This window comes from Nymphalis io, chromosome 18, assembly GCF_905147045.1.
Source record: "Nymphalis io chromosome 18, ilAglIoxx1.1, whole genome shotgun sequence".
Lineage (NCBI taxonomy): Eukaryota > Metazoa > Arthropoda > Insecta > Lepidoptera > Nymphalidae > Nymphalis > Nymphalis io.
The window spans coordinates 6,117,630-6,132,011 of NC_065905.1; the positions used below are offsets into that span (position 1 = coordinate 6,117,630).

Below are 14,382 nucleotides of genomic sequence, written 5' to 3' on the forward strand. Positions count from 1 at the left end.
TTTTCCTAATGGCGTTTCTCTTTAACGCCGAGCACAAAATTAATTATAAACACAAATTAAGCACATGACAAAACTTGGTGGGATGCTTGTTCGGATTCGAACGCGCAATTTTCGGCTAAGATTATTATTCGGCTGAGATGTGTTGCAATCACTGGGACATCTCTCTCATACTATAATAGGTAATAAATGCTACTCTCTGGAGACGAGTTTATCAGCTTTATCAATAGCCCCGCAATGTTAACTTTATTCAATATAAACCAACCAAAATACCATCGTTATTTTCTTTAAAAAGGAACGTAAGTATGCAGTGAAGTGGTATAAAGTAATGTGACTTGTGAGACCGCTGTCGAACCGTCGAATTTAAGTTTATTTAAACCTTATTTAAACTGTCACCGGCCCGTTTAAACATCTGATACTCCGCTTCAAGTAATACCGACCGCTTACGCTTATGTATCTCTATATATAATGTTTTTTAAGTGTATATGGATATATGCAAAATATTATATTTAAAACAAAACGATACAGATAATTGTATCAAAATGATCGCCGTGAATCTTTTATTACGAAATAATAACATAAGCAGTAAGTCATTAAAACATTGAACTTATATAAAAACGTTTTATTTTTATTATAAATGTTATCACTGAACATCACTCTACATTAAGTCAACAATCCTTACGAGGATTATTTAAATATCCCGCACTAATAACATACAAACAAAGAAAAGGAAAGCAAAACTCAGCCCGATCGTTGTAACTGGAAGGCTTTAAGAATTTTGCATTGCGCGCACCATTTGCATACATTCCACCGGCTGTCGGACATCTGAACATTTTTCGGCGCATTTAACGGGCAAACAATGGGGCTGAGTGATCAAAGCACCATAAATACACGACCCCGCGCATTTACATACAATCTGGACGACAGTTGATAGGCAGGGAGATGTGAATGGTCAAAATGGAGGCTATTTCAAAATGGCCGTTCTTATACTCATCGGAAATTTGAACTAAACAGTGAGTTGAATTTGTTAGGCATACGAACCAATAAATGTGTTGTGAAAAATCATTACACGTATACAAAAATAATTAGGCAAAGTTGTATATTATTAAACCCGTTCGTAGTAACAACTTCCTCGGTATTTGTTAGACTTTTATTATTTTTTTGCTTTAAAACTATTATTTTTTTATCGCTCCCACACATTACGGTAGGTATTCATTATATTGGATCGGCATTAGATGGCATAAAATAAGGTAGACGATTATTACAGCGATTAGATTCAGGTATTTGTATTTCGGCAATCCTTTGTTATTGATCTGACTTTTTGCCTTTATCCGGGCGTAACAAATGCTTTTTTTTGTCCACCTAAAACCACGAAGGTGTTCGCTATTATAAAGGACAAAAAAGTCATAAAGAGTATTTAAATAATCTTATAGATTGTTTCATACACTATTTAATTCATGACTGTTTTAATATAATATATATATATATATATATATATATATATATATATATATATATATATATATATATATATATATATATATATATATTCTTAGAATTTTTTAATTACGAAATATGTATGCTAATAAACAAGCATACATTTAATACTTATTTAAAAAAATGTTAATTTTGTTCGTATTTTATCGTTTTGATATTTTTAAACAACTGCCTAAAACAAGGAGCGAAATGTTTTCAGGGTTCATGTATGTATGTGAGTTTCTTTATTCCACTGTGACTTTAAAATGCTTGAACAGATTTGAATGTGTGGGGTATCGTTAGAGTCCCATTTGTAATCCCGAGTATCTCGGGCTATATATTCAGGGTTGCCTCGTTGTTTTTTTTAATTTTCAAGGAATAAGCTGTTTATGTATAGTTGTTGACACCTGCGTGAAGGTTTCTGGCCGAGGAATCATACAAATTAGGTAATAACAAATAATACAATAGCTTACGAAGAAAATTAAAAAGCTTGAAAGAATGAATTTAATTTAAAGATCCTCACATCCAGTATACTTACTTTCGCGTTATTCGGTCAATCTAGTTTATAGATAAAGTTTACTAAAACTGTTAATTTTATCTGTGTCATTTTTTTCATTAAATTGGTAGGCAAACAGGTGAGCCTCATGGTAAGTAGTCACCGCCGTCCATTGCAAGAAATATACCATTACATCTCCAACGCACCACCAACCTTGAGAACTAAGATGTTATTTCCCTTGTGCCTGTAGTTACACTGGCTCAGTGAGTGGGTGGTACCTACCCGTGCTTGCACAAAGCCCTTCCACTGAGTAAAAATAACAGCATGCAATCCTTCTTGAAAGCTTATTTTGCGCATTATAATGTTGTACATTATAAGTTTCGAGATTTGAATTTATTTATAATGAAATCTGTATCCTGTGTGTGTTCCATAAATATTTCGAACGACTTCATACATAGTCTGTGCTACTTCACAGTAGCAATCTGATAAAAGACATGTGTTTTTAAAAATTCGCTTCGCTTTTTGCGATGGACAATGATACTCAAAATCGCATTTCAGTGTATTAGACCGTTATTATATATCGTTTAAACGAGTGAATTATATACACATGGATATCGAAAGTCATCGGGATACAGAAAACGTTTTGTACGTTTTTTAATGAGTCATATAAATACGGATACCTTGGTAATGATGGTTCGATAAAATCTTCAGAATCGAGTATAAATTCCGTTTTTTTTTCTGTCATCGTTCAAAATGTTCGACGTTTTTTTGCATTGACAATAGGAAATAATAGATTACATAATTTTTTTATCAATTGTTTGAATTCAAAATTAAAATACTAAATTGTTTAATTGCTTTTATCATATAGATATAGTTATATTCTTTATTTAAATATATGTAAACATATACTCATTGAATGATTAATATTTGAATTTATCGAACTAAACAAGAATGCATAATGTAATGATACGCTCTATGAAGTTCTATTTCCGAACGTAAAGATTTTATCAGAACATTAATATAATATAATTCATAATAATTTTAAATATCAAATTATTATTTAAATGAATTCTAATATTATATAAATGAAGAATATATTTGAACGCGCTTTTCTCAGGTACTACTAGTCTGATGTGAATAATTATTTTTGCCTTAGATAGTCAATTTATTGAGAACGGTTATAGGCTATATAAATTCATGTTATGACTCTAAAGAGCTGAGCAGTAACCATAAACGTCAACCAATACGGCAGACTATACGAAACATGCGTACATTCGTAAAATCCAACTTTAACGTGGTTGAAACCGAATAGCACATATAATTCTATAAAAAGTGTAACAGAGATGTGTACAAAATTTTATAATACTAGTTTTTGAGTGGAGACGGCAAAGTGGTTAGAAGGTGTGAAAATTACTCGGTAATCGCGGATTTAAGCGGTGTTTATAATTAATCTCGTGTTCGACGGTAAAGAAAACATCGCAGGCAAACATGTTTGTGTCTAATTTCACATTGGAGCAGCGTGGTGGAATAAGCTTCAAACCTTCTCCTCAAAGGCAGAGATGGCATTAGTCCAGCTGTGGGATATTCACAGATATTTATTGCAATTATATGACCATATTAAAATATTACCTGAACGAATTTATGGGTATGGCAACTACTATAATATTTTGTTTTTTATTTAGTAAATAATTTAAAAAAATACACGGCTAACATTACACTGTTCATAGACGAAATAGTTTTTTTTTTAATGTACGATTCACATACCGAAGATGGTGATAGATAACGCTTGAAGATTCAAATATACTGGATACAATAGAAGAATATTTTACTTCAACGATTTGAAGGTCGTAGGAGAAAATCAGGACAAGCACCATAAATTGAGTCACATGTGCTTGACGATGAAGGTGAACATGGTGAGGAAATATGCATGTGTGGAATGAAATACCCATTAACTTGCAGCGGAATATCTTAGCTTTGTATACTCTAAGCATCCTCAATAGAAAACCCCATGGTACTTTAACAGGCTGGATTTATTATTACATGTTATTCTCATCGCAGCATACATGAAGCACACACATACATACATGTATGTGTGTGCTTCTGTGCACTATTATATCTCCTGCGGAAAACAAGTCTCCGTTACGAAGATACCTTGTCCAAATTGGGTCAAAAAATCTTATATTTTCTCCATATAGTAAAACAAAATGCATTTTTGTCAGGTTGTCGGTCAAGAACTGTTAGCAGCAGGCCAGTACCAGGCGGCAGTAACAGTCCTCGAAGCTGCACTGAGAATTGGATCTTGTTCACTAAAATTAAGGTATGTTTTTGTACATTTGTTACATTTCGATCCTAAAATAATATTGCATTATAGTAATTCGATATTTCAGAAAACGTATAACGAAAACTGCAAATGTGTATACAACAAAAAACGAAATAATCTTAAATAGATATTTCGAAAAATAGCCAACTTAATTTATATTATAATAATATATTACGTAATGATTTAATTTATATAAAGTAAAAGTTGAAAGTTGTTATTATGTATGGACAAATACAAATGTAATCATTATATACATATTTAAGTGTAAGAAATCTAATTAGAGCTGCATCTCTAAAATATGAATTTTGAAAAATATTACCTTATATCACAAAAGTTATTTGTTATGACCTTGAGATGTCAACAAAACTTCGTTATAAAACAGTTATTGTTTTTCTTAATTATTTCAAACAGTTGAAAACAAAGAAATCGCCAATTATTTCATTAGTCCACACTAATATAAAGTTAAAACCTTATAAAAAAGCCTAATTCTCATTAACCTTATTACCTTTTAAATGATACAATCGACACAGCGCGAATAAAAGTGGCTATTTAAAACGGCTCCGTGATCTGGTTCGAAATTTTTTATTCTCACTCAACGTAGCATGATTTATATTTAAGGCTCGCCGTGAGATATCCCATTACAGATTAATCTCTTAGCAACAATTACACATTTAACACCACACAAATTCTTAAAGGAGGAAGACAAATTACCTCTCATGAAATCTCCACATTCATTAATGTTGCTGCATTATTATTTTTAATCATGGTCCCTGTTACAGTTGACAGTGGCGTAATTTATATGTGCTTAAGGACGGTATCTTTGGCGGAATTTCGACGTTTTGATTTATTTCGGCGAGGCAAATAAAGATGTATAATGTTACGAGGAGTAACGTCGGGTTTAATAGGCCGACTTATTTACGTTCTCTCGTTTACCTTTTGTTTAAATATGATAAAGTGCTTTGTGATTATTTAATATGCGCTGTCATCGTTTCGTACCATTTACCTAATGATATTTAATATTTGTATATAATATTGCAATAACAGTTGTTATAATATATTGGTCATTAATAGTGCTAGTTAGTGTTAATATTTAATGTGAGATTGTTTAAGATCAAATTTAGTTAAACGATACGCCTGTAAGGTATTTAATATATGTTTGTTATTAATGAAAATGTTAATAAACGGAATAATATGATTTAAAAAAAACAAATGTAAATTATTTTATTGTTTGTACACAACTTATCATCACCATATTAATATTAACCATATTATTAAATAGTACCGCAATCACTAAAAATCGTTAGCACATGGTAATATGCTAGTTTATATATATATATATATATATATATATATATATATATATATATATAATCTTAATTTTTTTTGTCATATTCAATAAACCAATGTTTTAAACATATAAAAGTAACATTAATATTAAAATTCCTTTAGGATTTTAAAGATTAACAGCGACAGAACCAGGCTTGGTGACGAAACCGCAACTCGATCTTATCTCATTGATGGATCGAATCAGAATCGATACGGGTTCATTCAATGTAGGTGCGACTCTTAACTGGATAAATAGGGACATTTATTTTTGATTTTTATCTATATAAGATAACTTCTGACTGATGACCGAATATTAAGAACCGTGTGATGCAGCTGCAAGTCGATTTGAAATGTCAAAACCTTTACCCTCATAAGTTAATATTTCAATTATTTTAAATGACTATTATTTAAAAATCATTATTAAAAACCCAATTAAAATAATCATTAAATTGAATATATAAAAAAGTGATTTGAAAAGAAATGCTAAAATTAAATGTCGGTTACATTTTAATCGATAGACTAATTTTATTTTGTTATAATTTCGAAAGCAAATATAATAGAAAATAGATTTTACAATATGCTATTTTTATATTTAAGTATTGACGTATTAACTAAATATAATTTTTATTATATATTTGTCAATTTTATAGTACTATATTGGTGTGTATAAAATATAAAAACACGAAAATTACCGCAGGGCACGATCGTGGAATGTCAGAAAGTGGTACGCAACATTGACTATAATAATTATAATATTATTTAATTTGATACACGCACTAAACCAGCGTAACACAGTAAATCGGATTTTAAAATCAGACTAAGGATTGTAGTAGCAATAAATATATATTCATGTGAAAATCATATACTTAAAAAACCTAAAAACCATTATCAATTTTAAATATTTTTTAATTTCTACGTAAATCCTGATAGTATCCTCGTAGATACACGATCAATCTTGCAGCGAGGCGTCAGGTGATGTCAAATTACACAGCGCCAAGTGATTCATTAGCTGGATTAAATTCATATATTCATGTAATCGATAAAGTAATGACGTCCAACCTACAAGTAACATATTTTACAATAACCTATTAATATTGAAAAAAAAGATGCCGGTTTTTTCCGTCAGATGGATCAGATAATATCTGTGTATTGTTATGCGATTTTTTTTTTATATGTCCGGGATGGCAAATGACTCTACTCCACCTGATGGTAAGTGGTAGTAGAGTCCAAACGCGACGACGGCCAGTACAGTCGGGAAGAATGTTCTGTACTAGCCGTCACCGCCTTGCCGGCCCGCAAGATGCCTCTTCACGCCTCGTTTGAAGGAACCCGGGTTGTAAATTGATTGAGTTTTAATATTGCCTCATTATGATAAATCGAACCGATACGCTAAATTGATTTAAACTAACTGAACAAAACCTGAGAGTCATGACATTTATGTTTTTTTTTTAAATTAATACTTAATTTACGTCTTCATTTAATCTCGCATTCGTTTTAAATTAAAACAATACGAAGGATTCTGTTAACTTGAATATATATATATGTATTATTTACTAGAGCTACAGTCAACCCTTTTGTTAAAATACGGAAGGACACTTAGCACAAAAGTGCGGTTTGATTATACATATTTCATTACATATTGCTACCGTACTTGCAAAAGGTCGTATTTGAAAATGAGTCAAGATGACAATTCATGCATGTAATATTCTTTTATACTACTTAAAGATATTTAATTTTAAACCTGCCAATTCCTGTAAAAAGTTTAAAAGAATAAACAATTTCATACAACAGTACCCAATATGGTTTTTTATATGTATGTATATACCTTCCTTCTTACAAATGATATCTTGTAAGACAACATAGAATAAAAAAAATAAGTAGGCTTGTATTAAACTGATAATTCAAAGCAACAAATACCCAACGCGATTCGTTGCGCTTATCTAAACTATACACTACACCAAGATTAATACTATTTGCATTCACCTGCCCATATCGTAAATCTTCCTTCATTTCTTCCAAGTAACTGTCAGTAGGCAAACAAATTCCATTAATCTACCCGAGGCTGGTATCATTAAGCATCAATTCCGGGAGTTGGTTTAATACTAAAACTACAGCTACGACAAATGCGATTAGTACTTGTCAAATAACCTTTAACAGAACGCTTGATTTATATAATTATAAGTTTAATTACCGAAACGAATGAACGGTGGACGAATTTGTAAAGTTATTTATTGTTTTATGTCTATTATAATATTTACTTTTTCGTATTATAAAAATAATAGTGTAAACATTAGAGCTATTCTGTATCAACAATTATGAAACTCGATAAAAAATTTTATAGTGAAATATCTGAATGTGACCCACTATTATAATTATAACATGCAGAAGTATCTTCTGAATGTTATAATATCAATATAGCGTAACACCGTGAGTCGGTTTTCAACATTTCACGAGTGATTACTTACAGAATGTCACTGTTATATTATTTCATTCTGTATCCCGACCGAAGGGGATGAAGCAAAAACATTGATAGAAAATATGTCATGGTCATATTTATAAAAACATACTCGTAAATAAATAATAAGGATAATTTCATCCCGTGGAATGAATGATAAAATGCTAACATATTATACTAATCTTCTGTCACCAATTAAGATGAATCGATGGCTAATATTGTATATTTTGTTGTCAGGGGTTCTGTGTTCAGCGCTCTATCATCAGCTCATTGGGCGCTTAGTCAATTAGATGCCGCTATTAACTACATGCAGCAAGACTTGGCAGTGGCCAAGTCACTTGGAGACACGGCTGGGGAATGTCGAGCTCACGGTAACCTTGGCGCTGCATACTTTAGCCAAGGAAGCTACAAGGACGCTCTGACAGCGCATAGATATCAACTGGTCCTGGCTATGAAATGCAAGGTAAGGTAACAGTTATGGAAATTCCTATTTATTTTAAGCTTACCATACCGGAATATAGATATCTCATACTTTATTTAATATTTATTATGACTGGAAATCCTACCACTCTGACTTGTTTCATATAGGTATAATTTATATATATGTATATAACCTTTGGCGATCGTGTAACTTCTAAACGACTTGATCGATTGAAGTTTTATATATATATTTATCTATATACTTATAAAAATTAATGTTGAGCTGTCTGTTTGAGATTACTAGACTTCGACACTGTTTGACAGTTATCGTAAAAGCCACACATATGTGGAGGAAGAAGGTATTATTAATTCTAAGCACTGCATAATATTGCATAAAATTTAGTATAATTAATAAAAAAAACACCCTGAATATATGCTATGCTCAGCTAGCATAATTTGTGCTTATAATACATTTTTGACGGTGAAGGAAAACATCTTTAGCTTTCACCAACTCCCAGTGGAGCGTGATATTTCATTAAGCTTCAAAACACTCTTAGAAAGGAAGCTTTAGTCCATTGGTATATTTGCAGGCAAAACTCTATAAAGGAGTTAAATTAAAGTAAAAGTTATATTTTTTGTAAATTTCACATGCTTGGCGTTGAATTTTCGAAATTTGTTTTGGTTTTGTTCCTTGAATTCGTTGTTTATCAAAATATGTATTTTGTCACGTCCAATTGTTTAACAAAGGAAATTCGAACCAGCTAACAATGCATTATTTACATAAACCATGGCAGCGAATCGATAATTTCTCCTCTTACGACCATAATAATATTTTGTTTACCTCTAATGTTTTTATAAGTGAAAATAATTCCGCTGTCAGTATATTTATAACACACCGTGTTAAAACTAATATATCTTTTCACCGTGTGAAAAGCCGAGATGGCCCAGTGGTAAGAACGCGTGAATCTTAACCGATGATCGTGGGTTCAAACCCGGGCAAGCACCACTGAATTTTCATGTGCTTAATTTGTGTTTATAATTCATCTCGTGCTTAACGGTGAAGGAAAACATCGTGAGGAAACCTGCATGTGTCTAATTTCATTGAAATTCTGCCACATGTGTATTCTACCAACCCGCATTGGAGCAGCGTGGTGGAATAAGCTCCAAACCTTCTCCTCAAAAGGGAGAGGAGGCCTTAGCCCAGCAGTGGGACATTAACAGGCTGTTACTGTGTTAAAACTAAGTAAACGTATATTGTTTGACAATAAAAAATAAATTATAATAATAATTAAATTAAATTTCATAATATAAATATAAATGAATTTAAAGTCCAAGTAAGCTAGCAAGTAACCTCTCTTGTCTTAATCAGACAGGACGAAGCTTACTATCTATGTTCAACTTAAACCAGAAGGCATAGAGACTATAAATTTGTAGGTCCTTTTGTCGTGTCATGTGATGTTAGAAAGGATTTTGGAAAAATTGTTTTGTTTTTTTTTTATAGTATAGGTTGGCAGACGAGCATATGGGCCACCTGATGGTAAGTGGTCACCAACGCCCATATACATTGGCATTTAACCATCGCTTACATCGCCAATGTGTCACCAACCTTGTGAACTAAGATGTTATGTCCCTTGTGCCTGTAATTTCACTGGCTCACTCACCCTTCAAACCGGAACACGACAATAACAAGTGCTGCTGTTTTGCGGTACAATATCTGATGAGCGGGTAGTACCTACCCAGACGGGCTTACACAAAGTCCTACCACCAGTAAATCACCTTTACCTAATCAATCTTCAACTTCCAATCGACGAGGACAACTGTTCTTAAAGCACGCCAAAACGAAAACAGTACCTTCTTGAAAGAAAAGAAGGCGTTTGCCCAGCATTGGGACTTTTACAGACTGTCATATACAAGACCTAAGAGTATAACAGTTCAAACTACAATAGAACGTACATAAATATTGTGTATACCTCGTTTCGTAAGTAGAAACGATATATTTTATTTATTTTTCCGCTCTCAGTGAATACACTCTCGCGAATATTTTTAAAGAATTGCTTTAGAATTTTAACAATAAATATAAATTAAAAGACATTAAAAAACAAAACGTAAAGCAAAATTATTTACAACATTGTTGTCTGTTTACAAAGTTGGATATAAAAGAGGAATTTAAATGGCCGCCCATGACCTCGGCTGTGGTTATTTTTTATTAAGTTTACGTAATTACGAATTGTGGTTTCTTTCGTAAAGTATTCAAAGATAATTTCGCACAAATTGTTAATGTGCAAAACACGAAACTAAATGGTATGAACGAAATAATATCACTACGAATGTTATCGTATTATTAAGACGTATTTTTCAATCCTTTTTTTTTGTACAAAAAAAGTTTTTAAAAGATACAAAATGTCCAAATACACAGGAAGAATTGAGGAAATGTATTAAAAGCACTTGGTAGTTATTTATTTTTTATCTAAACTCAATTACAAAGTGATAAGCTAAGCTCGAAGCTCGATTGCCTTGTTACTGTGGTTATCTTGTACGACTGTGGATTCCAAAGTTCCGGGATGTTGAATTTCGGATTGCCCAACGAACTTTGACATTGAGGGAATAGAGACTTGCACACACACTTATGCACTTGTGCACTATATCTCTTGCGGAATTGGCTATTTTATCTTTGACTTCATTTATATATGCACATAGCTATGATATTACTATGTCAATTTTGTAACTACTTACATAAAATCAATAACATAATACTTCTTCCTAGTTAATAAATTTTTTTCTATTAATTAATCAGTCGTCGCGTTAAGTTTTTTTTAAATCACTAGTTCCCGCTTCTGTATAATATGAGATTAATATATTTTAATGGATAATTTATAAAAACGGTTCATAAAACTACTAATGCCCGTATTACAAGACAAGCCGGTTGGCGTGGTTGGTAAATACATACCTTTCACGCCGAAGGTTGTGGGTTCGATTCCCACCCAGGACAGACATTCGTGTGCATGAACATGTCTGTTTGTCCTGAGTCTGGGTGTAATTATCTATACAATTATGTATTTACAAAAGAAAAGTAGTATATGTAGTATATCAGTTGTCTGGTTTCCATAGCACAAGCTTTGTACAAGCTCAATTTGGGATCAGATGACCGTGTGTGATAAAGTCCCAGGATATTAATATTATTATTATTTTGTTTTCCAAATACAATATTTATCTATACATATAAATAAAATTGAAGTATCTGTCTGTAATTTAAAAATAACTGGCTATTTAGATAATATGGCATATTATTAAGTTCAAAACAGACATATTTTTGTCTGCCTGCCTATCTGTTTGTACGGTGATTAATTATGATAACAAGCAAAAACTTGAGTCCAAAAATGTACAAATCCGCGGGACACATCTAGTAATATAATGTTCATATTAAATCGTTACTATCGTCAAAATACCATTCAGTAACTAAAATATAAAATTAATTAAAACGGTATGTAATGCCTAATAAAGTAAATAATATAACCTCTATCAATTTTTTTTTAAATTAGTAAAAGAACTGAGTGAAGATACAAATGTTTATGTCATGGAATGTATACATTTTATGTAAGCCGTAATACTAATTAAAGCCAAGAATTTACAAGCTTAAGCATTCCATGAAATGATCATTAACTATAATACACTAAAGAATCTTTTATAAATGTTATATCACTTTCTCTCAACACATAGACGTTATGTTGCCTTACAAGAACCGGTGCTCATATTTTTCCCGCCCCACACATTGATACCAGCCTTGGATCCAACTTTCGTTATTATATTTATCCATATATTTGCACGAATCGCTTACTGCGATTACAGCGACTTCACGCATACTCATAATTTATTTTTATTATATAGTAACTATTAAATAATTTTAATGAATATGGATTCTACCGAAACGAAACTCAGTAGTTACTCTTTTTAACAATCAAAAATCATGTACAATTATATTTGTATATTCTGTACACGAATGCTAACTTCAAGTTCTTCTCTCATTTATATAATCTTGTTCCTAACATACCATACTATAAGCCTAATTTATTTTAAAAATAGTTTTAAATTGAGTTTTTGATAAATTAGATATTACTAATAATTATTAAAAAAATCCATAAAAAGACAGTTAAAAATAAAATCAAGTAAAACCCAGATATATTAGCCCTTACCACAGCATACTCGCAGCTTACCAATAACAAACGAACCAACAGGCACAATAGTCGATACCTACGTGCGGCGTCTACGTTACGCGCTTACACTACAAATAATAAAACCTTCTTCTTATTAAACTCTTTGAAATGCCGGCGGCCAGTAATGTTAATTTGCAGTAAACGCGCCAACATTGCTGAGTGCTCTTTATTGCAGCAGTTTAATGACGTTTATAGATTACTATTCGATTTTATATCGGTCCGCATACATACAAATTAACATTTTATACGATCACTTGATATTGGGATGCTAAATGAAAAAGATAGGCATACGTCAGAAAGTGGAAATACTGGCTTCATATCTAACTACTGATAAATCTGTCTAAAGGAATTAATGATATTGATAATACTAGTAAAACAGATTGGCAAAATGTAAATAATCTATAGTTTTGGTATACAATAGAAAATATTTAAAAAAAAAATCGGAGAGGTTTAATTTAATACCTTCCTGTATGTTTTTTTTTAAATATTTTTAGTATAAAACGATTCTGCATGTGTCTTAAATCGTACTCACGTTATGTGTTTTTTATGTAACTATCAATTTTTGCTTGAGTATTTTTTTTTTCTGTAATAAAATATGATCTCTTTTCCTACAAATGTGTGCCATCACGACCATAAAGAGTTCAAGCGTAGTACCACGGGTCCACTTGCTTTCCGAGGCATGGCAACCTAAAAAATTGCCGACTCTAGGCTGCTACCAAAACTTTCTCGACTGAAAAACCCCATAACATTTTTATCAGCCCGATTTGGGGTTGACATACCAACATTTACTTCATATATAAGTAATATATTGACGCTATATTAAATAAATTATTATGATAGCTGTAAGGCTGGATTGTCCAAAGTTTGTGTTTTGTTTGACATTAACTGGTGGACTCACGATTGTTTTTTGTTTTTCATTTTGTCGTATGTGTACGATGGCTTTATAACAAATAGGCAGACATGCAACATAGTTAGTCTTACATTTTTTCCGATATTTATCGACCATTAAAATAATAGGCATAATTTTATAGCATAAGAATACGGTTATGTTACAATGGGAGTAGACTGTGTATTAATTTTAACAGGTTTTTTGTATCACGATTTTCCTTTTTTTTAACATATTCAAGTATCTTCAAGCTGTTATTATTCATCCCAGAGTATCTACTCTAGTATTGGAAAGTTGTATATGGTTGAACGCGTTAATCTCAGAATGTACAAGTCTAGTCTTTCGTGTAAAAGAGCCTATTTATTGAGGAAATATTAAAGCTATATAATTTTACGCTAAGGAACTGAGCAGTAACCATAAACGCCAACCGATATCATCCTGTGTATGACACGACGTGAATAATCCAAATTTAAGGTGATAATGTCCACGGGACACTATTTTATAAGAACATAACTTGAAGATTTCCTTTGTTTGAGATATTCTATTTGTAACATAGAATACAAAACATAATATGTACAACATAGTTAAAAAAACATTAATGGTCTGTAAATTTTCTCAAAACAGTATACACTGAGTCATCTCGGCTCTTATTAAAGAAGATTTTCGAAGACTGCTTCATATATAGTACAAAATATGTGACGTAAAACGCACACGGACACACTTACACATGCATTTACACACACGCAATTTTCTTTTAGTGTTTGAGCGTTTCTTTGAACGAACAAAAGAAGTTGT

At 31.7% G+C, this 14,382-nt stretch overlaps 1 protein-coding gene across 1 annotated transcript in view; it reads left to right on the forward strand.

Annotated features, from left to right (window-relative positions):
* LOC126775307 (tetratricopeptide repeat protein 28) overlaps nt 1-14,382 on the forward strand; it is a 78,027-nt gene that overhangs the window by 40,784 nt on the left and 22,861 nt on the right. Inside the window, exons 6-7 of the mRNA XM_050497145.1 lie at nt 4,189-4,286; nt 8,308-8,533. Of these exons, the coding sequence (XP_050353102.1) occupies nt 4,189-4,286; nt 8,308-8,533 (324 nt within the window). The remainder of the gene's footprint in view (nt 1-4,188; nt 4,287-8,307; nt 8,534-14,382) is intronic.